Here is a 26,511-nt window from a genome sequence, read left to right on the forward strand (position 1 = left end):
GGTACTGTTCCCATTTGATAGATTTCTAAATTTTACATTATTTTTTATCTGCTTAGAATTGTCCACAGTATACTCTTACATCTTGACAGTGCCTTAGTTGGTGGCACCACTGTTCCTGTATTTCTGCAGGGAATAACTTTCACCATACTCTTTTCCACAGCTGCTTTTTATGGTGGTTTAGTACAACTAGAGTGAGATCAGTAAGTTTTCAGAATTTCCCCATCTTAGGTGTCTCTGTTTTCCAGCTAACAGGTTCCCATCTCCAAGCTGCTGTTCTTTTAGTATGCAAGTGCATGACTTTGCATTTTATGACAGATTTTGTTCCCTTTCTGAAGGTCCAGTACTCAGTGTCATCTGTGTTTTTTTTTCTGACTATATGGCAGAACAATTCACTGAAGCATCAACACAGAAGGGTATTGCTAATAATTTCTCCTACTGCTTTTGGGGCCATGATCAATGTTCCCATTTTTCACAAAATTCTCTTTTCAAAGTTTTACTGCTCTTGATCCCGGGGTTAGACTAGAATGTGCTTATAAGAAGCTTCTTACATGTTTCTTATAAGCACAGAGACAGAGGATCTTTTTTTCAAGTGTGGGAAAAGACTGGTTGGTGTAGCTTAGCTGTTGATACCCAAAGTTCTCTTTGTGTCTTAAGAGTTTGGAATTTTTGAGCTTAAAAAGTGAAGCTTCTGGGCCATGTACTAATGGTACTTTACCTGAGCTACTGTTACTCAGACCTGTTTGAACTGTGGGTCTTGGTCCTGTGGGGAACAGGAAAGGTCAACCTGAGTAAAGAACACCATGCTTTTTTCAAGATGGTGTGGTGTATGAAGTTCAAATACTTGGTCTTCAGCCTAGCAGGAATTTCAGGCTTGTAAGGCTCCTTCCTGTTTTACCTGAAATTATTCCTAGGGAAGTTTGCTATGTCTTAGATGGGGCAAAGGTCTCAAGGTGATGCTGTTGCTTGTGCATATTAAGTTCAATGCCTTAGAAATATGGTGGAATCTAATAAACCTTAGCAATAAAATCAGATATTAAAAATATTTATCTGTCAATACAAATTCACTTAATACTACATAAGACAAGTTTATTGCATGCAAATCTTTACAACCCACCTATCTGCACATTGAAAAAAGGTTTGTAGAGACACATCTAAACTTTTTTGAGCTGGGTTTTGAATAAAGATGGCTAATGTTAATCTCTGCAGAAATTTCCAAGAAAAAGTTACTTAAACTCTTGCTTCTGTGAACATGCTTTCTTCCCCTTGTGAACTCTTCTCCTGTATTTGCTTGTATTTTGCAATAAAATAGCTGTTTAACTGTTTTATTTTAGCTAATCAGAGAAATTGGTGGCATCAATTTAAAGAAGAATGAGCCTCCTCTCACCTATCCTTACAGTCTGAAAGCCCGAGTTCTGCTGTTGACCCATCTTGCCCGGATGCAAGTTCCTGAGGTCCTTGAAGAAGGTAATGGCTTCTCCCCATGTTGGATATTACTGGAAACAGAGCAAGATGCTGCATTATTATTATGATGCAAGCATTGCTAAATGCTACAGTACTTTTGATTCTTGTCCTAGAAAGAGTTGAATGGATCTCTACTCAATAGTCTCTATGCAAGCTGTTTAATTTTTCAACTTTAATGACCCTTCAGAGCATTTACTTAGCATTTCTTCACTCTCCTGACAGCCCTGCAATACTGATATTTTACTCTTTAAGGCTTTTGGCTGCAAATATGGCTTATAAATTGTTTTTGATTTTTATAATAGAATAAAAAGTTAAACATGAAGTATATTTGCTTTTCAGAGCAAAGAAGTCCAAGATCAGCATAATGCTGCTCTCAATACCATTTCCATGTGTATTTATTTTTGGAGGTTTTTAGCCCACTATGTGAAGTAAAGATGACAAGATAAGAACTTTAAATATCAGATACCTGTGAGCTTTGGTGTATGTTTTGGAATTTTTAATACTTTTAAATATTGAAACTGAAATGTTTCTAAATGCATTTCTTAGGTTTCATCCATGAAAGCCATAGTTCTAGGCTGACCAACAAAGTTGAGATGTTCTACATTTTAATGGAAATAAAAAAATCAAAACACAAACCAACAAATCAGGGAAAATTCTTTGCTTCAGATTTTTCAGTTTCTTTCAAAAGAAAAATAATCAGTTTTAAAAAGTCATGAAAATATCTCATATTTCTTAGTTACTGTTTGTACTTAGAACTTCACAGTATTGCATTCAGAAAATTTTTTATGTTGCAAATAATGTTTTTTGCAAAACTGGTGTTTCACCTAAAGTTAAAAATCCTAGTTTTAACTTGTGATTACCTAAAGAATGAATGTGACTTTTAATATAACTAATAAATTGTATCATCCTGTTGCTTCTTTTTAGATGGATCTAATAAAAATTTTTTCATTTGGTGTAGAAGCTGGTATACAAAATTTGTTTCCTCTTAGCACTTTTCATTTTTCTAGTTTTTTAAGGAATATTACAGATGGATATGTCAGTAAGAATAAAGTGGCATTTTTGGTAATACAAGAATGAATAGCAGTGAGGACCATGGCATTAAATGGTGCAGTTCATGTAAACTGATTGTTTTTCCTAAAAGTATATAGCACAATTGCAGCCAGTTGTATCTTGCAGATCAGCAGTTTATCCTTAAGAAGAGCCCTGCACTACTTCAAGAAATGATTAATGTGATCTGCCAGCTAATAATAATGGCTCGTAGCAGGGAAGGTAAGAAAAGAAACTGTGTAATTAAAACCAGTAAATATGTTTTTCACTGTGATACTTCATAAAGTCTTTGGTTCTTGTGGGAGACTTAACCTGTGATATTTAGAAATGCCTAAATGCACTGCTGCTCTTTTTGTAATGAGAGAGTTCTCTGTTTTGAGGATTGAAATGCTGCTGCTGCCGCCAAGCTCTGCTCTGAAATCCTGAGTGTGTGTGTCCTGCTTGTAATTTTTGCAATTAAAGTTTCTCCTTAACTGCAGTTGAAAACCTTTTCTTGAAGATGTGGTTCATTTTCAGTAGCAAAGCATTTAGTATAAGACTTGTGTTCTTTCCATTTGCACTTCAACAATTTTTCTCTCCTGTTATGAGTGCCTCTTGTTTTTTAGATCATTTCTTTGCCATTATTTGTTGATATTTGTTCATATTTCTCCATATCAGAATTCTATGCTCTTTACCTGCTATTTTATTCTGAAGTTGTAGGGGCAGGTGCTTAGCTGTATGTCTTGCCACAGAAATGATAATTTAATTGAAATACAATATTTAAGCATTTTTTCCCACTGTAAACAGGCAGTTACTCAGAAGATGGTTCTTTGCAGTGTAAGGAAGCAAACACTTGGATATCATTCCTTTTTTTCACCAAACATAGTCAAGGCATTTTTTTATGTCAAACTGGTCACCATTTTTTTGCTATCAAACAATACTTACTGGTTGATCTTCACTAGACCAAAACTCCTTTAATAAGCATTGATAGCCTCCTAGTAATGGTTTTGGGGAAGATACTTCCCAGAACTATTGCAAGTGGTGCTGGAAATTGTGCTCCATAACAAATTAAAGTGTGAGAGGGGATGTGAGCAGATAAGGATGTTGTGTGCTAGCTTAGATTATTTTTTCTTTAAATTTGGATAGTGTTTTATAAAATACCTGAACCTCTGTGATACTGTAAAATACTTCAAAGCTCTGAAAAATACATTTTTAGATGGCCTATATATTAGTCAACTAGCAAATAGTTGTTTTCTCTTGTGCAGAATGAAACCAAAATAACACAGGCAGAAACTTTTTTTATGCAACAGACCTGTAAGTCTTTGAAAAGTGAGAAACACCAATAGTTCTTGTAAAAGCTGAAATAAGATACTGAACAGAGGGCATTATATACTTTGCCACCTAAATGTCCTTCAGGTAGCTGTATTCTTTTCCTCTAGTTCTGAATATACACAGAGATACTTTCTTAATCTGACTGTAAAATAAGTATTTATAGATGCATTGTTCTTAATAAATTGCTTTCAAGTTCCCAGAACTTTAGATTTTAACTTAAATTAAAAGAAAAGGAGACAGTATTTTGAAATACAGTGCTGTAAACTAATTTTCTATTAGCATGTGAAATGGTTATTTATAAACCAAATCTGAACAACCTCTACCACTAACAATTTCCAGGGTTTATCATTATTTCTTCCAGCCTCAATCAGTTTGTGAAAGCAGAAGAGAATTTATAGCTGTCATTATGTAGGGTAGAAATTACTTCCCTAGATTTGGGAAAAAAGTAGGTATGTATCATAGGTAGAGTTGAGGACTTGTCTGGTATTTCTCTAACAGCTTTTCTTAAAATTATTTCCAAAGTTTGAAAGTGGCAGTAGCCAGAAATTTGTACCAAGCAATCAAACATTTCCTCTTGCTTCCATGCCAATGCTCTCAGCCCATGGTGTTAGAGAGAAGGTGGTACCCAACAGTCTTTGGTCAATAGTGAAGTCACTACTTTTACAACTTACTCTTTATTTAACAAATGTAATGCATTTACCCTGTTTTGGTGACTGTGCATGTAGAGGGAGCTGTGTTGCCCTGGGAAATAACTGGAATTTGTAAAGGTGGCATTGGTTTGGTTTTGTGTTGTTTGGGGTTTTTTAAGATAAATAAAATTAAACTTAGGTATTGAAAATTTTAAGAGACTGCTTTGCTTAAGTTTATATTTGTCACCATATTTTTAAGTGACTTAAAACTAAACTGCAGTTGGTTTTGGGGCTAGTTTTAATTTTCACTTAAATCAACCTTGACACAGTACATAAAAGGATCACATGCTCCAATTAGTCATAAATTTTCAGCAGTCCTAGCTCTATGAACGTACAAAGGCAATGGCATGTCTTAATACTATCTAAAGAAATATTTTGGGGACAAATCATACTTTGTGAAACCTAAGTTGATAGTGGGACGTGAAGCCTCATTTTGTGCTGAATTCCTGTCTTTTAAATATTCTGAAATGTTTTTGTTGCTATCAGGAGCTTAAAAATGTCTCCAGCAATTTATGCTTACCTTGTAATCAGGTCTTTTGGAGAAAGACACTTGATAGGAATCTTCTCAAGCTTGGCACTTTGCTTTGTGGCATCCCTTGCTTGCATCCATTGTTCTGGGGCTATTTAGCTGATACCTGAGAGCCAGCAGATGTAAATTATTTTCATGGCTTCCTTGAGATCATCCTTAAGTATGATAAGTAGATAGCTGCCTTGCCAAGTGAGGTGTTTGCTGCCAAAAACATGGGATGTGCTCCAGTAAGTGTCTGCCGAAGTTAGGCATGTGTTCAGCTGTCCAGTCAAAGCACATTCCTTAATTCAGGTTGGAAGCTGCAGTGTAATAAAGAGTTTGTGGCTTGACCCAGTTGTATGCCAGTCCTTGCCAAGCAGCTAAAATTCGTATTTAAATTTGGGATTGACTACTTTAATGTCCTGTGTAGGTTTTAAACTGAAAGAGGGTGGTTTTAGATAGAAATGCTTTGCTGGTGAGGGTGGGGAGACACTGGTACAAGTTGTCTGAGAAGCTGTGGATGCCCCATCCTTGGAAGTGTTCAAGGCTAGTTTGGATTGAGCAACTTGGTCTAGTGCAACTTGGTCTAGTGGATGGTGTCCCTACCCAAGGCAGGGGGTTGGAACTAGATGATGTTTGAGGTCAATGCAAACTATTCTATGATTCTTTATTTTTGGTCAATTTAATAACCTTACATTAAAGGTCATCTTGTATTGCGCAATTTTACAATCAGAAGCTGTCAAAATAGGTACAGCAGTGACATCAGTTTTGTGGTAGGAGCATTTGGGGGATGTTAAAAGCTGTGCTGTCCTCAAGTCCACTCTCAGGGAACATAAAGACCTGTGTTCTTTTCAGGAAACCAAGATCATACTTCTCAACTTTAAAATATTTTTCTACTGTCATATGGATGATGAGTCAGTCCTTTAAAAAAGAGAATATTTTCTACTCTGACTAGTGCTCTGTGGTCTCAAAGCTCTAGGTGAATTTCCTGCAAAAGACAGTTTGTCAGAGATTATTTAGGATTCTTTTATTGACTTGGTCTGCAGTGTTTTTTTAACTTAAAAAAAAAAAAAAATCCTGTGACTTTCCTTAGCAGCAGCAGCCAAAAAATTATCAGGGAGGTGGAAGCTGAGTAAGATAGAAAGTAAATGTACTGTTACTTGGTTGGGACATTAATCTTTCCATTACTAAATTTTTTTTTAAAGTCGAAGTTACATCTTTCTTAGTTACCTGTGTGTCTAGCCAGGTAGTTCCATTTGTGTGTTCTACTTCTCTTTGCGTTGCATATAATTGTCACATGTCCTTCCATGGAATTTGATTTGATAGCTGATGATATTTATAGCCTGGTGTAATTTGTAGCTAGATGTAATTAGTGAAGAGACAATTTAAAGAGCAGAGGGGCAGCTGAAGCAGAGGGAACAGTGAATCTACCATGTGCAGTTACTATGCCCTCCTAGCTGCTTAGAAATCTGCAGCAAGATAAGAACTGGTCTGAAATGAGTTCTCTAAACAGGGTTTATGAGAAGTTTTATTTATGAATGAATGGCTGTCAAACAAAGTTATTGCAGTTTGTGTCTGCTTTGCTTTTCCATTTCTTTGCAGTTGTGATGAGGATTAATAATTGCTAAGCGTGTTTGGGGTTTTTTTTTTTTTTTTTTTGTTTTTTTTTTTTTGTTTTGCTCTGTTCTGGCTAAGACTTATTTCTCCTTGCCTACTTTGTAAACATTTTAATTATGAGTGTAGGTCTTTTTGTACATTAAAATATGAAAAAATTTTAAGTAATTTCTATAAGAAAAGCCAAATACACACTCCTTTTAACCAATAAGTTTATTTATAATTAAGTTATGCATTTGATATTTTTATAGCTCTTCTTACTGCCTTCTAACATAATATAAGGCACTCTGCTTAGCTTCAATTATAAATATAGTTTCCTTCTTGCATGTCATAGGCTGCTACCTAAATGTTAATTTCTCAAGATGGAAATAATATAAATAATGTATTGTGAAAGATTAATGTTTAAGGATAAATTATAATAAATTATACACTAAACATGTTATATACACATACATAAAACCCACAAGTATAAAATAAGTTTGTTTTGATGCTGCATTTTTTTAAACTGAATTGGTGAATTTTTTTTCTATAATATTTACACAGATGTATTGTGTAGTTGTTCCCTCAGACCATGTTAGTGTTCAGGACATCCTGAATAGAGGGAGGAAAATGTCTGCAGGTCTGCGTGGCTGGAGTGAGGGTAAAAAGTCTGTCTAGTTAATTAGAGACATCTTAAAATGTTCAGTATTTCTTTTGCTTGGTGGACTGGAAATAAGGTTTTCTGTAATACAAGTGTACATTGGAAAAGTATAAGAAGAAAAAAAATTAAAAAATGTGTTGTTTGTTTCATTCTCCCCAAGAAAGGGAGTTCCGTGCTCCATCTTTGGGATCTTTGGAAAATTGTATGAAGCTTTCCCAGATGACAGTCCAGGGACTTCAGCAGTTCAAGTCTCCCCTTTTACAGCTGCCTCACATTGAAGAGGACAATCTGAGAAGAGTTTCCAATCATAAAAAGGTATAAAAATACAAATGTTACTTGGTAATCTCTTAAAATGCTATATGCTACTTCTTTTACCTATTTGTGGCTAGGGAATAAGGTCATTAATTAACTAAGTGAATAAATATAGATTTATTTTTAAGGAACTCAGTACAGATAGATTTTCTGTCTGCTTTTGGTTTTTCAAAAATCCCTCTCAGTTAGGAGGTGGGAATTATGGTCAGAGGTCTGTTAAGTATAAGTAAGTGTAAAAGATCAGTCTGTGTTGACCTAAGAAACCACAGAAACAGTTTCTATCTCCTATTTAATATTCTTTCAGAATGTGTCTGGAATATCCTACTGGGGCTTTTTTTTCTGGGGATGGTGGGGGGGGCTTATTTGACTTTACATTGTTCTTAATGTACTTTGATAGAAAATATATTTGGAAGCTTACACAGAGGAGTTCATAAAAGAAAAAAAAATCAGTTACTGTGGGAGGCATTTCAGGTTTTGTGATCCTTTGTGTGAAAGAATGTGTCTCATAAAGCTTTTGCAATGTAACTGTAGTTGGGTAAGTGTTGGAATTTATAGAACTAAGGATGAAAAAGAATAGTCTTGTCTGAATACCTGCATGTGTTTCTTTACCAATTGGCTCTGCATTTCAACCTGCTTCTTCATTTGAGTCTAGTGTATCTTCTGGGAATGCCAGGCACAGTTGAAAACAGCCCTTTGCTTCTACTAAAAACTGTTGACTTTTCTGATAGTTTTATTACAGTGGTTAATTTGCATGAATCTTGAAAATATTCTTTTTATCTGATGGAATTTTTGTTTCACTTTAACTACAGCCTTAGGGGGTGTTTAAATGCTTCTGTGTTAGTGTCAAGACTAAGAATTCTTAGGTATTGCATTTTTTTAATCCTCTCTGAAGATGCTTGTTCATGAAATATTCAAGTAGTCATATCCTTTGAATAAAGTAAAAGATTCTTTTACAGGTGTCATTAAAGACTTAGTTTTTAAATCCAGTCTTAAACTACAGGGAACAAATGAGAAAATAAGAAATTTCAGATGTACTTTTTGACATGAGCATTGTAGCTAAGTGAAAAGCAAATAATTTGGCTATGTTATAATCCCACCTCTGTTTGTTGTGAAAGAGGGGGACTGATCATACTGCCAATCTAGAGCACTGTATTTTTAAAGAACTCAATGCATGTGATCCTGTGAAACTAGCCTTAATTTTTAAGGCTAGTTTCACAGGATCACATGCATCGAGTTCTTTAAAAATACAGTGCTCTAGATTGGCAGTATGATCAGTCTACCTGGATGCATGAAATTGTTTTTAATAAAGTACATGCATTTATAACAGTGAGGTAATAATTTGTGGGTTTTTTATCCTTTTAGCTCTGCTCTGCAGATATTAGGAGTGGATTTAGATTTGTTGGCAGTTCAGTACAAAAAACCCCCTAAACTTGTATTTGGTAGTTTCTGCTAATGTAAATCTGAAAGCACTGAGGTATTCTATCTAAATAAAAACTGTTAGTAAGATTTCTTAGCTCAACTTTCTGGAAAACCTGGCTGAAGTAACAATTTTATAAGAAACTATAAAGAACCATTTCTAAGGGGTGACATACTGAAGAACACACCAGTGTTTAGAGCAGTTCTGTTTAGTAGGTTTGAGTGCAAACTCTTTGGTTTATTGTTTCTCAAAACATACTCTTGCTAGTTTCCTAAAGTGTGAGGTTTTTTATAAGAACAAATTAATGGTGTGTGTATATTAGTACAGTGATGTGGGGACAGTGATGTATTATGAAGAGCTGATTTGTGGACTGTGTTCTGTGCTACCATGGGACTTCCTTTCTTCTTCTTTTCAGTATAAAATCAAAAGTATTCAGGATTTGGTGAGTTTGAAAGGCTCAGATCGTCGTAATTTACTGCACTTTCTAGAAGACAAGAAATATGAAGAAGTTATGGCTGTCCTTGGCAGCTTTCCATATGTCACTATGGATATAAAACCACAGGGTGAGTGGGAGGTCCTTTTGTTCTGTGTATGTCACTCTTCTGACATTTTGATAGTCTGCTGGCAGTAAGCTTTTGGAGGATGCTGAAACACAACTCACTGCTATCTATGTGACCTGGAAATTACATCTTTGAAGTGGTGGGCTCTTGTGCATGAGAGTTACAGTCTGAGGAGATAAAGTACATTGAAACATTCCATGTATTCCCAAGCCAGCAGTAGTTTCTCATACATGAGCTTACCTGAAGTTTCATCTTTTGGTTTTAATATTTCATGAGCAATGTGGAATTTTGGTTCGAATACCACTTTTATTAGCTATCTTAAACAGTTACACTTATTCCAGAATTTATGCTCAGCTTTCTTCAGTATTCAGGTTCCTTTCTTCAGCATTTGTGAGGTTCCTCTGGGGTTCCTTTGTGATAATCCTGGTGTAGTTTTTATATCTGGCAGAATTTGTACAAACTATGCTTAGCTACGTTTTATTTCAGTGAATGTATAATGCTCTCCCTCTCTGAAGATTTGGTATATTATAAGCAGTTCCTGTTAGACAGCTTTGCAGTGGGAACTGAATTGGTTCTGTGGTCTCCTTTTCTTTGTAGAAGAACAGTGCTAGTAAATGTGTGATACTTGAAAGTCTGTTCTAATTCTTGTTTCTGGTTTACATTTTTATTGTGATAGCAATGATCGCATTCAAAATGTGATATGCTTTGTTTGGGGAGCCTGATTGTAATTTGGCTTATGTGTAGTCCCCTGTGAGAAGCAAATGTTAGAAGAAATATCTGTTAAGGAAGCAAATGTCTGCTAATTTTGGTGTTTCTGAATGTTGTGTTGTTTTGTTTAGTTTTTTAAACAATTACACAGAAAATTTTATGTTATTGTAGTTTAGGATTGTATACAATCTTGTTAATCTGCTTAAAATTCAATCTTGAATTACCTCCCCATATTTTGACAAACATTTTCCTGCCTGTGGTCTTCATTTGTCACACAGCTGCACTCCAGTGTGGTGTGAAGGATTAAACCATCTAGATGCTTTTCTGTTTAGCTCAGCATTGCCATTATATAAAATATATAAGACAAGTGAATAGTAAAACTGCTTTCACAGGGAGGGACTAGAGGGGAATAAATAAAATGTCTACACTGGAATAAAACTCTATTCCTCTCCTGCCTGAGACGTTCTCCATTTTATAGGTTGGAGGTATAAACTCCTCAGTGGCTCCCCTGTGGGGTTTGTTTGATGTTTCAGTTAAACTAATCATTTCTGTTCTTTTATTTTCCTTTGCCTTCTCCTTAAAAAATAATTAAATGCATGATTGTTAATGTGACATTGAAATTGAGTTGTTAATAATATGAAAGTCAGGAAAATGAAAATTATGATTCCCAGAACAAATATAACAGGGTCCCTCTGGTCATGTGTGATATTTCATGTTTCTGAAGTTTTATACTTTAATATATAATGCACAATATTACAGGGTTATGGTTCCCACAGCAGCAATAACTTTGAATTTTCCAACTTTCATGCAATTAAAATTTCAAACTCACTGTTGCAATTTTATACGTTGCTGAATTACCAGCTCTCGTTCTGATAGTCTATTTGAAGTTGTAAGAGACTTATTAAATAATACTTTAAAGGTATTTTTTGTTAAAAATTCTGGAATTTGAATGCTTACATTTAGAAGTAGCAGAAGCAATGTTTAATGGATAAAAAGGCTTTAAAGAAGTCTTTAAAGATGTGTTGTTTTCTTTTTTGCACTAGTTTTGGATGATGAAGACAGCAACAACATCACAGTGGGTTCTCTTGTCACTGTTCTGGTCACACTAACAAGGCAGACCATGGCAGTAAGTATTAAGAATACTTGTTCTTTCATGATAGCTGTGGGTGTACGCTAGTGAAAAGGCTGGTTGTTTTGTAAACATAACTGTGAGGTTAAGATTTGAAATTGAGAATTTGTGCTCCTTATCTGTCCTTATGGTCTTGTTTCGAATAAGAAAGTTTTCCTGGAATAAAATCAAAGTTCAGTCTGACCCATTGCGGTTGTCTAGGGAACGGTAGAAGAATACAGCAAGTGATACTGGTCTGAGGTTTGTAAACAACAGGAAAAGAGACATTCAGAAACTTGGTTCTTGAACTAAAATAAAATATTCACTCAGGTCCTCAGGACAGTGTTTGATTTTGCTTTATGTGGGCTCATAATGTTACAAATCTCTTGGGTGTTTTAGAAAGAAACACAGTCCAGCGGAATGCCGAATATGCGTAACTTAATATAAAGGAGGTACACCAGTGTCACATGAAGAGCATGGACTGCTGTGTAGGAAACAGTGTGGCATAACCAAAACAGTACTATACCCTAGCAGTTAAACTTCTGACCTGTGCTTATTTTCAAGCTTAAAATGCATTAATGGCTTTCTTTGAACAAAAAACTTTAATACACGGAACCTAAACAAGCTTTGACATGTCAAAGACTACAATGTCAATTTTTGTATCTGTGCTAATGACATAATTGTCTAAGTAAACAGAAGGTCTGAATTACACCTCTAAGTTACACAAGCCTGAGTATTGCAGGTGAGATCAGACTGTTGAAGCCAGTTCAGCAGAAGATCTGTATATATGAGAGATTCATGTGCTCATGCTGTGGTAGCCGAGGGTGCAGTAGGTAGAAAGTAAAAGCACTGTATCCCTATGCTGGAATTGCAAAAAGGAAATGGCAAAGGAAACTGAAAATTATGAGGATATTGAACTGTGCTTAGAAACTAAAACGTCTAACAGCATATAGAAGATTCATTTAAGATGTTTCTTGTGTGACCTCCACTAGGCAGTCTGGCATAGAAACACATGACTGTAAAACAAAAAAAGAGCTAGCCTTTTGTATGATGCATGTTTTTTGTGGTAGTATTTCCTATTTGCCATCTTTATATACAACAGCTCCTTGTGACTATTTTGTTTGGGTGGGTTTTTTTTAATGGCATATAGTATATTTTGAAGAAAGAAATGCCATTAAAAAATCCATTTACAGAGAGGTATCTCAGTCTACAGTATATTAACATTGTGTTGTGTCTTAACATTTCACATTTCTGGTTTGATTTGTTGTTCTGTGTCCCTGAGTAGCAGAGCAGCTGTTGAAGTTTTTAATGCTCTGACAACTGGAGGAGAATTAGCATTTTACTACTGCTTGCTTTTGTGATCTAGGATTTCTGTGCTTTATAAAACAAGTAGATTCTTTGGAACAAGGTGACATGTTGCTATTAAATTTATTTATAATACAAGTGATGGAAAAATCTGAGACCAAATGTTTGAACTAGTGTTTAATTTTGATCTGTTAATCCCCTGTTGTGTCTGTCACTGATAAAAGAATTTGCCATGAGTAAAATATTCAGACCTGATTAAGGTGATTTAGTTCAAGTTCAACTATGAAGTAATAATTTGCTCTTGGTACAGAGAGGCATTAGTAGTTTTCATATTTTTCTCCAACCAGGAAGTGTTTGAAAAGGAACAGTCTATATGTGCAGCAGAAGAGCAACCAGCAGAAGATGGGGTAAGTGAAGAGTGAATGTTCCTTTTAATTCTTTCTGATCTTGAATTGCTAATTGTGCACTTCTCAAGCATTTTTTCCAGAAATGCCTACTGAAGTGTCCTTTGAACTGTGCTTTGTAATTTTGGTTTTCAGCTTAAAACGCTTAAAGTACAGTTGGATGACTGAAATTTTATGAACAGAATAAATATTTTAATACTGCTTTCCTGCAGCAAGGAGATGCCAGCAAAGCTAAGAGCAAAGGATGGCAACAAAAGAATAAAGGAACCAAGAAAGCTTCAAAATCAAAGAAAAAGAAGCCATTGAAAAAGAAACCTGTGCCACCTTCATTGCCACCACAGAAACAGCAGAAGCAAAAACAAGCTAATGGGGTAGCTCACAGATTCAATGATATTTCTAATTTTATTCACAAGTTTATCACTTGTAGTCTGATGGAGGGTTTTGTATCTGTCTCTTTTGTTTCAGTTTATGCTTTTGTGCAGTGTGTTTTCTAAAATATCAATTGTTTTCTCTACATTTAACATTTACTAGTGAAATAATCAGGGAACCACCATGGTAATGTTTGCATTGGCCACTGAAAGTTCTGCTCAAATGTTTTAAAAATGTGGCTTCATAGTCTCTTCTTACTATTTGTTCTTGTTATGCTGCCTTCTTGGAGGTGAATTGTTCTGTAACCTCTACTTTTTCTTTAAAGGTGAAAACTGAAATGAGACTTTGTTCTGGTAAATTAAGTAGCTTTAGTAACTTTATGCTCCCACTGCATGGTGTTTTGTCCACCTCTTGGTCTGTCTTGTAGGTACTTTTTAAAGTTCTCTGTAATTTTCTTAAGACTTTATGAAATGCAGTACCAGAGTCATAGAATGGTGTGGGTTGAAAGATCATTTGGCTTAAAGAGCATTTAGTTCCAACCCCTCTGCCGTGGGCAGGGGTGCCACTTGCTATATGAGTTTGCCCAGGGCCCCGCCCAGTCTGGCCTTGAACACTTGCAGAGATGGGACAGCCAGTCTGGGAATCAAATACTGTTTTTTCCTATTCCTGTTGGGAGAGGCATATGGAGAGGGAAAATGGCTTCTGTCCTCCTCTTAGTGAACAAGGTGGAAAGGATTAATGTTCACTGAGACAGAACTCTGTGACACAAGAAGCGTGTAGATTGTGCGGCCCAGCCTAAAGGCAGGCGCTGTGAATTCTGTATACTGCAGTAATGCAGACAAACTAAGTTAGAGGTGTTGGGTGTATGTTTTTCTTTCCCATTAGGAAGTCGTTGTGAAGGAAGAGGAGGAGGAGGTCTCTGATAAAGGAAGTGAATCTGAAGAAGAAGAAACAAACAGGGACTCTCAAAGTGAAAAAGATGATGGAAGTGACAGAGACTCTGACAGAGAACAAGACGAGAAGCAAAACAAAGATGATGAAGCTGTAAGCCTTACTTTTCCTTGAAGGGTAGTGCTGCCTCTGGGGTTGAGAGAAAATGCATTTTAATCCTCTAGCAATCCCTCAGGCTAGTCAACACTAGGATGAAGGAGTAATACTGGTTCTCCAGAGGTTTTCAGACCTCATTCTGGTATAAGAGCTTTGTCATTGCAAGTTTGTTCCAGAATGAGTAGCGGAGAGTCTTTTTAGCATGGTCAGAAAACGTAGAAATGACATGAGAAAATGGCTAAACTTCAGGAGAAAAAATACTTCTTTCAGCTTAATTTGATTACTATCTGCTGCAGATTTGTGACTTAGTCTCTTCTTTGAAATGTGTTCTTTATGGGCAGTGGCTGTTGCATGCTGCAAAGTGCATACTAAGCATGCAGTAGTTGAACAAACTTGTACAGTTGCTTATTAAATGCTAGTAATTGTCTGATTATGTGTCTGAAACTGTAATAGTGTAACAGAGTGAAACATTGTGGTGGTAGATGATTTCTGCACCGTAAGTCTTACAATAAAAGGCTTGAGTGACAGCTGAATGACCTGTACAGGGTGAGATTAGGCTTCTGATGGGAAAGGAATCATCAAGCTTGTAACCAAGACTCCTACGGCTGAGGTAGAGAGTGTTTAGACGTAGTATTGTAGAATTGAGTTTTGACGAATGTGTGCAAACCCCAGAGATCTGCCTTTTTTCTTTATAATGTTTAGTATTGCACGAGAGCTAGTCACATGTACCATTTTCATGGACCATTTTCTGTCTTTTTAATTCAAAAAATGGTTAGTGCCCAGTAATTCTTTAACCTTATCTTTGACAGGAGTGGCAAGAATTACAGCAAAGTATACAGAGAAAGGAGCGAGCCCTTCTTGAAACGAAGTCAAAGATAACACATCCTGTTTACAGTCTTTTTTTTCCTGAGGTCAGTAATAAAAAACATTACAGTTGTGAAACATGAAAATTAATAATAATATAAACTAATTGATCCATTTATATTTTTACTATAAATATTGGGCTTTTTAAAAAGCTTAATACCTGGGAAAAAAATTAGTACTAATTTTATAAAGTCTTTACTTAAAAATTAAACACTTTCAGATATTTTTCTAAAATCTTTTTCTTCATTATTCTTTCTGCTCAGTTCCCAGAGGCTTGCAAACCTGTATAAAACTTAAGGTGAAACATTTTGGGTGTTTTTAACTCTACATTTGTCATGGGTTAGCCCTGGTGCAGTGTCAGTGCACCCATGAAATATATTTTTCTTAAATGGCTGCTGTGAGATGTGACTATCTAAGTGCAAGTGCTTGTTACTGGGAGAGGTCCTGACCCCTCCTATGTTATGAGTAATCTCAGGAGAGTTTGGGGGTCATTTGGATCAGCAGGTAGTTTTGACTTACTGGTTGACTTCAAGTCTCAATGCAGCAATGTGATGGCAGCACAGTGTGCAGCTATGGAAGATGGGGTTAGTTGGCAAAGCTCTCTCTTTTCACCACAGTGTAGTGTGGAAGTGGCAGAAGCCAACTGTGGAACAGTCTTTTCTATAGAGTTAAAAAGTACAAGTTCTACTGTGGATGAGTGTCAGAGGAAATTATATATTTGAGAGTGGTGACTCAGTATAGGATGAGATGTCAGCAGCCTTTGGTGTTGGAAGTATTACCTGATATATCAGTTGTTACTTGGACTAGCAGCTAGCCACTCACTTGTCTGAGAAGCCCTTAACAGCAGTGGAACCTTGAAAAAGAGGAGATTTTTCCAAATGGAGGGTTCATGTTCTGAGCAGATAAGTTAGGTCCTTGGGGTGACCTGATTGGAGCCAGGAGGGAGTAGTATTTGGCCACATTTTCTTTTTTGGCCAGTGGTTCAAGAAATGGCTAATAGCTCCTTTCCTTCCTTGCAGTCTGACTAAGGAACTACTCTAGGATCTCTGTTGTTGTGCTATCTCCAATAAGGCAAATAAATTGTCTTCCTGAAGGCCTTAGCTGACATCTAGTTTTGTAATGGCTGAACTTGAAGCTGTGTTTTCCTGACAGGTGGGTGCACTCCCATCTCTCAGTACAGCTTCTACCAGTATACCAGCATAGTGTAAAAAGGTGTGCTGGCATTCTGCTCTTCTGGCTGCCTTGGATCATGTCAAATGTGCTGCAGAGTCTTAATACCTCCTTGCTGTGAAGGCAGCCGGCTTTGGTCATCAGTTGAAGCTCACAGACAGTAAGTGCCATGCCCAGTGCCTCAGGGGTGCTGAGTATTTGTATTTTTTCTCTTTTACTGAAGTGAGGGTCCTTTCAGAGACTTTGCTTATACTTACTCTGTATAGAGCTGCATAAGCTTCAGCTGTGTGTAACTGAGTTACATATGGGTTTTGTGATAAAAAACCTAAATACAGCTTGCTGCTGAAAAGAAATCTAGGGCTGATCTGAATGCTTGAACTTAAAAGATAGACACATATTCTCTCATGGTACTGCAGTTGTAAATTTTCCAACTTCACTGATTTCATGAAAGTTGAATGCAGCTGTACTTTGTGCTGTAGCTGCAGTGGGAGCAGGTTCAGATAGAGTTGATCTGCAACATCTGAAGAAAAAAAACCATCATAGTCTGGTTTGGTTTTTTTCTCATCTGTTATTTAGAGTATTGTTTGTACTGTGGTCATGGCCAGTTCAGAGATAAAAAATTAGAGATAAAATGCTGTGTTCCAGATCTTAAAGATGTTTGAGTAGTAGCTGAGCATAATAATACTTGTTCTCAGGAGGCAGCCTTAATGCTGTTTCATCCAAGTTTTGGGGCAGTTGATTACTCTGCCAGAGATGTGACTTTAATCTATGCAGGTTCCTAAAGAATTATCTTCTGCTCCTGCATCCATGGGTCCAGAAACTGCACAGATTGTAGTTTTGACATTTTTTAGGTAGAAACTGGCCTTGGTGTTCCAATTTCATGAACATACTGGTTCCCTGGCATGCTAAACCTTGCACCCATCTGTTAAAGGGCGTTTTGCCCACTTGCCTGTTAGTTTGCCAGATTCTCACAGGCATAAACTTCAAATTCCACCCAATAAGCAAGAGGAAACTCACAGTCCTGCACAGTTGTCCTTTCTGTAAAAAAGTGATGGCACTTCAGGGTCAGGATCACTCCTGTAATTTCCAAAAAATATAGAGTCCTTTGAACTTTACATCAACGGTTGGCATTTGCACTGGTATTTTTCCCCAACTTGGCTGTTATTTTTACTAGTTTTTGTGAAAAGCCATTTGATGATTTTGATCTTTGTCTCTTTCCATCACTCTTAACAGCAAGGATTTTTTTTTTTTTTGAAGAACAATGTATAGTAAGTCAGCACAATGTTTTGGTAAAATCAAAAATAACATTGATACTACTGAAGGTCCTTTTTGTTATGGTCACAGTCCTTATAGGCCCAAAATGGATTAGCCATTTCTGTAATGGATCTTGCTTCTGTAGCTCTTGTTCATCTGTGCTATTTATACTGTTCATCTTTCTATTCCTAGAGGCCTTTTGGCTAGGAAATAAACATTTCGACTGCCTAAGAGTCTTCTTTGCTACAGCTGTCAAGAAGATTGACAATATATTTACTGTTGAAACTTACAGATAAAATAACTTATGCCTTGTAATCACATGGGATGGCTTTTCCTAAAGAAAATCACTTGGAATAGTTGTAAGAAAGATTTAGAATTCTACACATTCTGGCACTAAATAGCATATGAATAGGTTTTTGTCCTATTCTCTGTGCCTGTTCCAAGAACATGAGGGAATGCTGATGCTTCAGTGTGATGATTTTGCTTTTATACACTTCAAAATGGGTATTTAACATGTTGAGTTAATTTTACATATCTCTGTTCTGGGACTCAGGAGTGCTAATCGGAGTTTTTAGTTGTTGGTGTGTCTTGCTGTTGTAAATGGTTGAATTTTTCAGTGAGATTGTGATAGTGTAACAATTAGTCACTTCAAAAGCAAAAAAGAGTTAATATGGCTTTTGTGTTTTTTCAACATGCATGATTTAAATCTCAGCTCACCAAACACTGGCTTCTGAGGTGTTAAAAAGATCTAAAACTACTGAACTTTTAACTACTCTGGTGGAGACAAAAATTCTTCAAATTCTAATATTAACAGCATTTGCTTCCCAAGTGTGGAGTTCAGAAGTTGCCTGTATGTGATAGGGAGCAGTTATTGGGCATATTGTACATATACTGGTGTATATTTGTAAAACATCAGTACCAATCAGTTTAGTGGTACTGAGTCATTTCCTTGAAGTGAAATCTCAGTGTGTTCAAATGTCATTTCACTTTTTGGAGGGGAAAGCAGTGGGACAGAGCACACTTGCCTGAAAAAAGACCTTTCTGCGAATAGTTCTTTATCTGTTTTTACACTTTCCTTGCTTTAAATGCTCAGCTTTTTATCCAGGTTGGATTTCTGTTGAAGGACCTAACGTTGTTTTATATTGCATGAAGTTGCTTGTTAATCCTCAGTGGACAGAATTCTTCGGGATGGTTCCATGTCCCATGTGGTAGCTGAAGTTGAATACATGGAATGAAGCATTTGGAGACCAGCAGTTACTTGTCATAACCTGTTTGCTTTCAGTGTGCAGTGTACACCATGTATTTTGTTCATGCACATCCAAGAGTTTTAAAAAGCCACCAGACATAAACTTTCCTTTCTGTCTGTATTACAAAGACCAGTGAATCCTAATGGACTGTTCAAAAGTGTAGGGGCATCTTGTTCTGTGACTTCTATAATGCTGGTGGTTTTTTACTGTTTGTTTTTTTCCCTTTATGAAAGGAAAAACAAGAATGGTGGTGGCTGTATATTGCAGATCGGAAGGAGCAGATGTTGATATGTATGCCATACCACGTTTGTACACTAAAAGATAAGGAAGAGGTAAAGTACTTGGACAGTTTTTTCTGGGATATTACAAAACTCTGTTGAAGTGTCTCTGGTATGCAAATATGTGTAGATTTTAGTTTTTTTTAATACTTATCTCTTAAGATAGAAAACAATTTTACTCTCTTGATAAGAAGACAGAAGTGCCTTTTAACTATGAAAATTGATAGTGGAGAAAGAAAAAGTAATTTAAGACAACTTTGAAGTTCTTTCTGGAATATGATGGTTTTATTTTTTTCTTGATATCAAAAGATTATGAAAAGCAGTATTTATAAGCAGTGAAATTCCTAAATTTATTCAAATTGTTAGAAATATTAAGTGTTCTCTTTCTGTACAGCAGAGACTGTGACAAATGAATTAGCTTTGGCTCATGTAAACTTTGCTGAACCTGTAACCTTTGGCAGTGTTCTTTGTGCCACTTTTCTGAAAAATGAAGACCTAATGTGTTTGTTCTTCCAAATTAGATGTTACATCCAATTTCAAATAACAGCAGAGTTAAGATAAAGCTTTCAGCAGACTAAATATTTTAACCTGTTTGGGTTTTTGAGGCTTAGCATACAGCAGGGTGAAATTGAGTACTTAATATAGTTACTTGGCCTAATTCAGAAAAAAATCACTGATTGAGTGACTCAATGATTTTTCAGCTTTCATGGCAGGTATTGTGTTTGGGTATTGTTGCTCTTTTCTGCAGGTATGTTATTACACAGAGTTATTCAAAGAAGTGTCCCTAGTATGAAACGAAACCTTTCTATTATTCTATAGTAATAATAGTATTATTCTATTCATTGTTCATTGGAGGCCTCAGGTACCTGTTTCAATGTGTCATTTGAAAACAGTAAAAACTTTATGGTATGAAATCTCTTTTGTAGGTAGAGCTGAAGTTCCCAGCACCAGGCAAGCCTGGAAACTATCAGTACACAGTTTATTTAAGATCGGATTCATATATGGGATTGGACCAGATTAAACCATTGAAGGTGATGTTTGACTCTGTTACATACTTGTATTACATTGAAAGCTACTTCTTATGGTCATTAAAACACCAGAAGTCCTGTTAATAAGAATTCATCCTGTCCTATTTTTAAAACAAGTGGGAAGGATGGACTTAGAAATGGTTTCTGCCTAATGTACAGTGGTAGTTTTATGATGGATTAAATGGGACTAAAATTTGAGATGCTTTCCCATGCATGTCTATTTTAATTCTTGTTTTTCTAATGCTTATTCAGTTTCTGCAGTACAGTTGGTTGTGGCTTTTTATACCTTGAGGTTTGCCATGCCTTTTCCCTGCACTTCCTTAGTCCTAGATTCATTCAGTTAATGGGAAAAATCTGGTATGCCTTATTTCTGGAAGCAGTTCTTGGTTTTGGTTTGGGGAGTGGGATGGGATTTGTTTTGTTATTTAGTTGGTGTTTTTAACTGCTCTTTTGTGGGTTGCTTGTTTGTTTTGTGTGTGTGAATTTGTTTGTTTTCCCAAATTGCTGTTTATTGTCTGTAACCTTTTTTCCCCTCTCATCTCTTTCCTTATCCAATTACAGCTGGAAGTTCACGAAGCAAAACCAGTGCCAGAAAATCACCCACAGTGGGATACAGCAATAGAAGGTGATGAGGACCAGGAAGACAGTGAGGGCTTTGAAGACAGTTTTGAGGAGGAAGAGGAAGAAGAGGAAGATGACGATTAAACCATACTATTGATTGACTACGATATCTGCACACAGTGCACGCTCTTGGTCTGACTGTGGAACTTGTACAATTAACCAAGAAACACAGTACAGAAGCTTTGAGAAGGCTGAGTTTAAATTTTCTTTACCAATTAAGAGTGCATTATGTAACTTCTCAGTGGAGGTGAAACAAATCTGTTGCCATTGATACACCTTGGAATATGCTTATGGCTCATAGCCTTCAAAGTGCAGGATGGTGCATTTGTTTCAATTGAAAATAAAAGCTTTTTTATTATAAATGTCCAAAAGTGTGGGCTATGTATTGTCTGATCAGTTTAGGGTCCAATTTAAATAAAAGGTACTGTTAGCTAGGAGCAAACTTTCAATCAATTTTTCTGCATTAGGAATTTATTTTAGAAAATGTTTTGGTATATTTGACATTAAAAATATCTGTTGATTGAAGCAACATTTGCTCAACTTTCAAACTTGATTGGTTCTGTGGTATTCATTAACTATTTTGCTGTGATACTGCTCACATCATTCATAGCTTTAAGAATCTGTTTTACTTAACTTGACCATTACAAATTGGCATCATATCCATTGCCACATTCCATATTTTCCAGAGGGCTGCTTTTTTTAGGACTGTTGCCTTTTTATGCCCAAAATTATAATGGAAATCATAAACTTTCTTGACTCTGCCATAGGATACTTATTAATGGCTTAAAACATTTTTAAGCCCTTGTTTCATCAGATCAACAGGAGATCTGAGTCTTTTGATAAACAGAATGTCTGTAAGTAATTTTGGGACCACATGTTATGTAAGCTAGTGGCTTTTGTGTAATACCTTTATAAAAGGTACATGCTGAAAGCCGAAGTATATTCTTAATTCTCAGTCTACCTGACACAGTCAGAAACATTTTAAGGGTAAAATACAACATGCAGCGAGGGCATGTTTTGTATCAGTTTTGAATTCCCATCAATAAACTGGCAATTTGATGGCTGTTTGCATTTGTAATAGTGTGCATCTTTGTCTGAGGTTGTTTGTTTGTTGTTTTGGGTTTTTTTCCCTACCCTGGTCTTCTGCAAGGTTGTAAACAAGATAGTGATTCTGTTCCTACCCCTTTTAAAGAAAAAAAAAAAATCAAGTCTAATTAGAGAATAAATTCAGGGAGGAGAGCATCAGGGCTATTAGTGTATTCTGTGAGACTTAACAAAAGCCATGGGTGGATTCTTCCTTTTCTTCCCTCAATAAAACAAATGAAATATTGCATTTCTATACTTCAGAAATACTTATGAGTGTTCTACACATAGGAATAGATGTATTTCTGTTCCTGTGTATTAAACCATGAAAATAGAGTGCTGTAAAATGTGACAAATTCTCATACAGAATAGCATTCCATCCTATAAAAATTGCCCAAAGTCAGAATAGGTGCACACTAATTTGCGACCTTGTTTGTTAGAAAGGGTTGTCACTTTAAATGAAAATTTATATTGTTATATTCTTTGTAATTACAATAGATGCAAATAAAATTTGAAGGTGTTCTTATGGGATTATGGTACTTTTCAAAGTACTTCTGAAGTGCACATTGTGCAGAAAAAACTTGTAAACCATAAGCAGTGTCAGATGTTCAAACTCAAGAATGAAGGCTAGGTTTAAATTAAATGGTTTGTACACTTGATGCCTTGTAACTCCAGTTCTAACTTGCAAAATACAGTCGAGAAATAGCAACACAAAAGCTCTAGTTGTAGTCCCTAGGCTTTTGAGCCAAATACTGCACTGGTGAGAGAAATGATAGGAAAGAGTCTAATGACTCTTCCTCAAGCAAGTAGGCAAGGTGACTGCTAAGATGACTGAACAACAACTAGTGGAAGTCTGCAGTTGTTAAATGTAGGTGAGTGGTGAGTCAGGAGGCAGAGTTGATAATAAGAGCATTCTGGATGGGTTGGGCTGCACTCTGACCTCTGATCCCTAAATTTTGCTGTTAACGATCAAGGCATATAGATGTGAATGCATTGGAATGATTTTAAAATTAAAGAAAAAGTCTGAACACTGAACTGGTTTCTTGAAGATTGAAGGTGACAGCTGGGATAACCCTTTAAGTCTACCAACTGGGGATAATTCTGCTGAGCCAATAAAGGCTAAATCTAATACAAGAGACACACTTCAAAAGTGTGTCTCTTGTACAGTCAAGGTAACTTAGTAAAAAATGTAAGGAGAAAAATTGTGGTATTGAAAATCTTGATAATGTGAGAAAGCCATGCTCATGCTTTTTCTCGTGGAAATACCAGCTATGTAGTTGTGCATGGTTTTACCACAACTCCCAAGAGAGAGGCAGAAGGAGGCCAAGGAGGTATTGAAGAGCTTCACACAATCAAAACCACCCAACTGCAGCTGCCCAACATTATTAAGTTGCTGGCCTTCTGTTGTGTGGTGTGTCCATTAATAACTATTTTTATTAACAATATGAATTGTCATTCAAGCATTGATCAGCTCCTTCCTGCATAACACTTACCAGGATGGGTAAAACTACAGGAACAAGCAGCATTTTGCATTCACTGTTGTATATGCCTCACTTTTTGATAGGGTTTAGGAATCAATCTAGCCAATTTTCTATGTAAGTGTTCTGAAACTCTGGGCTAGTAAATGAAGAGCAAAAAAAAAAAAGTTCAGGAAATAAAATCTGCTTTTCTGCTGCACTCCTTGGGCAATGGTGACTCAAGCATAACTGGGAAGCAGCTACTGTTCTTTTAGCCTGAACAGATTTGTTTCTGCCCTTTTGCTGTCATGCTGTTTTTTGTAGCCCCTTGTTCTAGGCCAGAGGAGGCAACTGTGCAGAGCCCGACTGTCCTCCCAACCAGAGATGCTGCAAATACCTTCAGGGCTTGTGGCACTTGAAGGAGTAAAAATGGGACTTGGCTGGGACAGGCAGGAGAGTGATGCAGTGCCACTGGCCCTGCTCCTCCTGCTCCATCTCAAGGATGTGTCCAGGCTGCTGTGACTGCAGTTAGTGCAGGGAGGCACCACCTTGAGTTGGACTTAGGCTGCTAAATGCTGCTTGTTGGAGTAGGGAAGTGTAGCTAAAAGAAGTTATTAAAGTGATGTTTTCTCTTGGGTGTTTTGTGTAATATGATTTAAACTTCTGCCTCCTCCTCCCACCAAGCGTTGGCAATGCTCGATTAATATTAAATCAAATAATTTAATGACTGGCAAGTGCCTGTGAGTGGGAAAACCGTTGAGCTGTGGTGGAAGAGAAGGTGCTTTTCTTAAGAAGCAAGCGCAGTTCCCGGCCGCGCTCAGCAGGGGGAGGCAGGGGCATGGATTTCTTAGGAAACCCCAGGTTTTTTCCGATGGATACCTGCCGTATTTGAGCTGTAGGTTTACTTTTGTGTTCCCCCTTTTTGGAGGGGAAGAGGGCTTAGGGGAAGTTTCTTTGATCTATTTTCTTTCTTTTCAAGAAACTACTGATTTCTACATGTTTTTCTGTGTTTTGTTTCCCCCCAACCCCCTTGCTGACCATTTAAAACCTGCTAAAGGTGACCCATTTTAATATTGGGATTAGTGTATTATCGAATTTATTTTAAAATAAAAACCCGAGGAAGGCAGAGCTTCCTTTCTTAGCGGTAATCGCGGTGTTAATGAGTCCATTTTGAGCTTTAAATATTGCTTTGTGTTAGTTTTTGCTCAAGCGTGTACAGAAGATGATCGTCGTGGCGGTATCTGCGCTTCAGCTGTGTTTTAAGCTCTGCAGAGGGAGGTGCATGAGGTGGTTCCCCCATGGGGGTGCCCCTACATTGAAGAGCTGATTTATGGGGTACCTGGGGTGCCTTGTGGACACCCACAGCACGCTGTGATTGCCCGAGTTTTAAATGATGTGCAGGGAAACATGTAAAAATGCCCCTGGCAGCAGCATCTTTAAAACCTTTTATCTTAGGGTTTGTTGAGGGCTTGGCAGAGCACCCAAATGTTGGATAAAAGCAGATGCTTGTTTGGAATGCAGAGAAGAGGGAACTGGGTGGCTCATGTTCACTATTGAACTCTAGCTCAGACATCAAATTTGTTCACAATACATCTATTGATATTCATGGTTGCACCTAATTTCTTTCACGGGATGGTCTTTTGTTTTAAGATGCAGTTTGAGCCAGCAGACACAATTGAGTTGGTAGAAATAATTTTGTGCCAAAATTGTTTATATTTTTCATTTAGTTCAATAACAGAACTATCACTGGTAATGAAACCTATTAATTAATCTAATTAGTACGATGGATTGTAAAGCTAACAATATTTTAAAGCCAAATTGCATACGCTCTACCTAGAATTTGATTTCTAATGTGTGCTGAATCAGGAAGCACTGAATAATTTTCAACCTTTCACTGTGTGTAAGCCTTCCATATACATGCTCTAATCATTAAATATGGAAGACTTTACATTTACATTGTATGGGTGGAATTTAACAGCACAAAGGAAGCTGCATGGGCCGCCTTGAACAACTGTTTTTAATTCATCCACCTTTACGTTAAAGTAAGGTGTGAGTGCTTTTCTTTTTATGCAAGCAACATAGAGAGATGCTTCATGGCATGGAAGCATTCAGGGGAGAGACCCTGGAAGAGCTGGACATATTTTAGGTACCTCCTGCAGTGTAGTCCCTGAGCTGGAAGAGCCCCAATCCCTCTGGGGCATTCCTGGTCCCTCACGGGCCAGTGAGGATCAGCCAGGCATTGCTTTGGCTTGGCTGGGGTGTGGTTAGTAGGTGCTCCAAAGTACAGGCTGGTATGAGGCTACCTTTAACTTTAGGTAGCTGAAAATGCAATACTGCCTTTGCTGTGAAAGTCTGTCCTGGTTTTTAGGCATGGTTCTCCTTCACTGGAGTTTTTCATGTGTATGCCACAGGCACAACATCTTTTGTAGCCCTTACATCCTGAACTCCATCAATTCGCTCTGTCCTCTCTGATGGAAACACACCCACACATGAGCACGGATCAGAATGAGGCCATACTCACCAATATTCCAGGGTGATGCTTCCTGCAGCTGGGAAATGGGATAGCAGTGGCAGTGAGACTTTGCCTTCCACCTCCAAGCATCCAAACTGAGATGTCCAGGTTTATTTGTGTGTTAGGCTCCCATCGAGGGGAGACTTGCAGAGCAGAAGCTGTGACAGGCCAGTGGTGAATTGTTTACTGGGTGTTTTATTTTTTCCTTCCCAGCACACAGCCCTTTCTCTGTGCCCACATCACAGCTATGGAATTGGTGCTTCCTAATGTATGCACATGCAGTAAATTAAACTAAAATTGAATGACCAATTTCCTCACCACTGAAGCTCCATTAATTACTATGTGTAAATCACACTGGCTGAGATTAGGTTATAATGGCTGTAAAATAGAGACAGACCATGACAGGGTGGTGAGATTTGGAGGCCCAGATGACAATCAGTTTGGTCCCTTGAAATGAGACAGCTTTTGCTTCATTTACAGCCAGCTGTTGGTCCACC

At 37.1% G+C, this 26,511-nt stretch overlaps 1 protein-coding gene across 4 annotated transcripts in view; it reads left to right on the top strand.

Annotated features, from left to right (window-relative positions):
- Positions 1 to 26,511, top strand: part of SEC63 (SEC63 homolog, protein translocation regulator) — a 564,354-nt gene that overhangs the window by 31,842 nt on the left and 506,001 nt on the right. For 2 of the 4 annotated variants that reach the window (XM_050971870.1, XM_050971871.1), the window contains exons 10-18: positions 1,332 to 1,464; positions 2,638 to 2,730; positions 7,431 to 7,585; positions 9,415 to 9,562; positions 11,311 to 11,393; positions 13,028 to 13,087; positions 13,297 to 13,455; positions 14,339 to 14,497; positions 15,310 to 15,411. In XM_050971870.1, coding sequence (XP_050827827.1) covers positions 1,332 to 1,464; positions 2,638 to 2,730; positions 7,431 to 7,585; positions 9,415 to 9,562; positions 11,311 to 11,393; positions 13,028 to 13,087; positions 13,297 to 13,455; positions 14,339 to 14,497; positions 15,310 to 15,411 — 1,092 coding nt within the window. Of the gene's footprint in view, positions 1 to 1,331; positions 1,465 to 2,637; positions 2,731 to 7,430; positions 7,586 to 9,414; positions 9,563 to 11,310; positions 11,394 to 13,027; positions 13,088 to 13,296; positions 13,456 to 14,338; positions 14,498 to 15,309; positions 15,412 to 16,383; positions 16,408 to 19,268; positions 19,368 to 20,239; positions 20,345 to 20,902; positions 22,030 to 26,511 lie in introns of those variants that run through there. The other 2 variants (XM_030235678.2, XM_050971872.1) reach the window with 2 other exon arrangements.

Source organism: Serinus canaria, chromosome 3, assembly GCF_022539315.1.
Source record: "Serinus canaria isolate serCan28SL12 chromosome 3, serCan2020, whole genome shotgun sequence".
NCBI lineage: Eukaryota > Metazoa > Chordata > Aves > Passeriformes > Fringillidae > Serinus > Serinus canaria.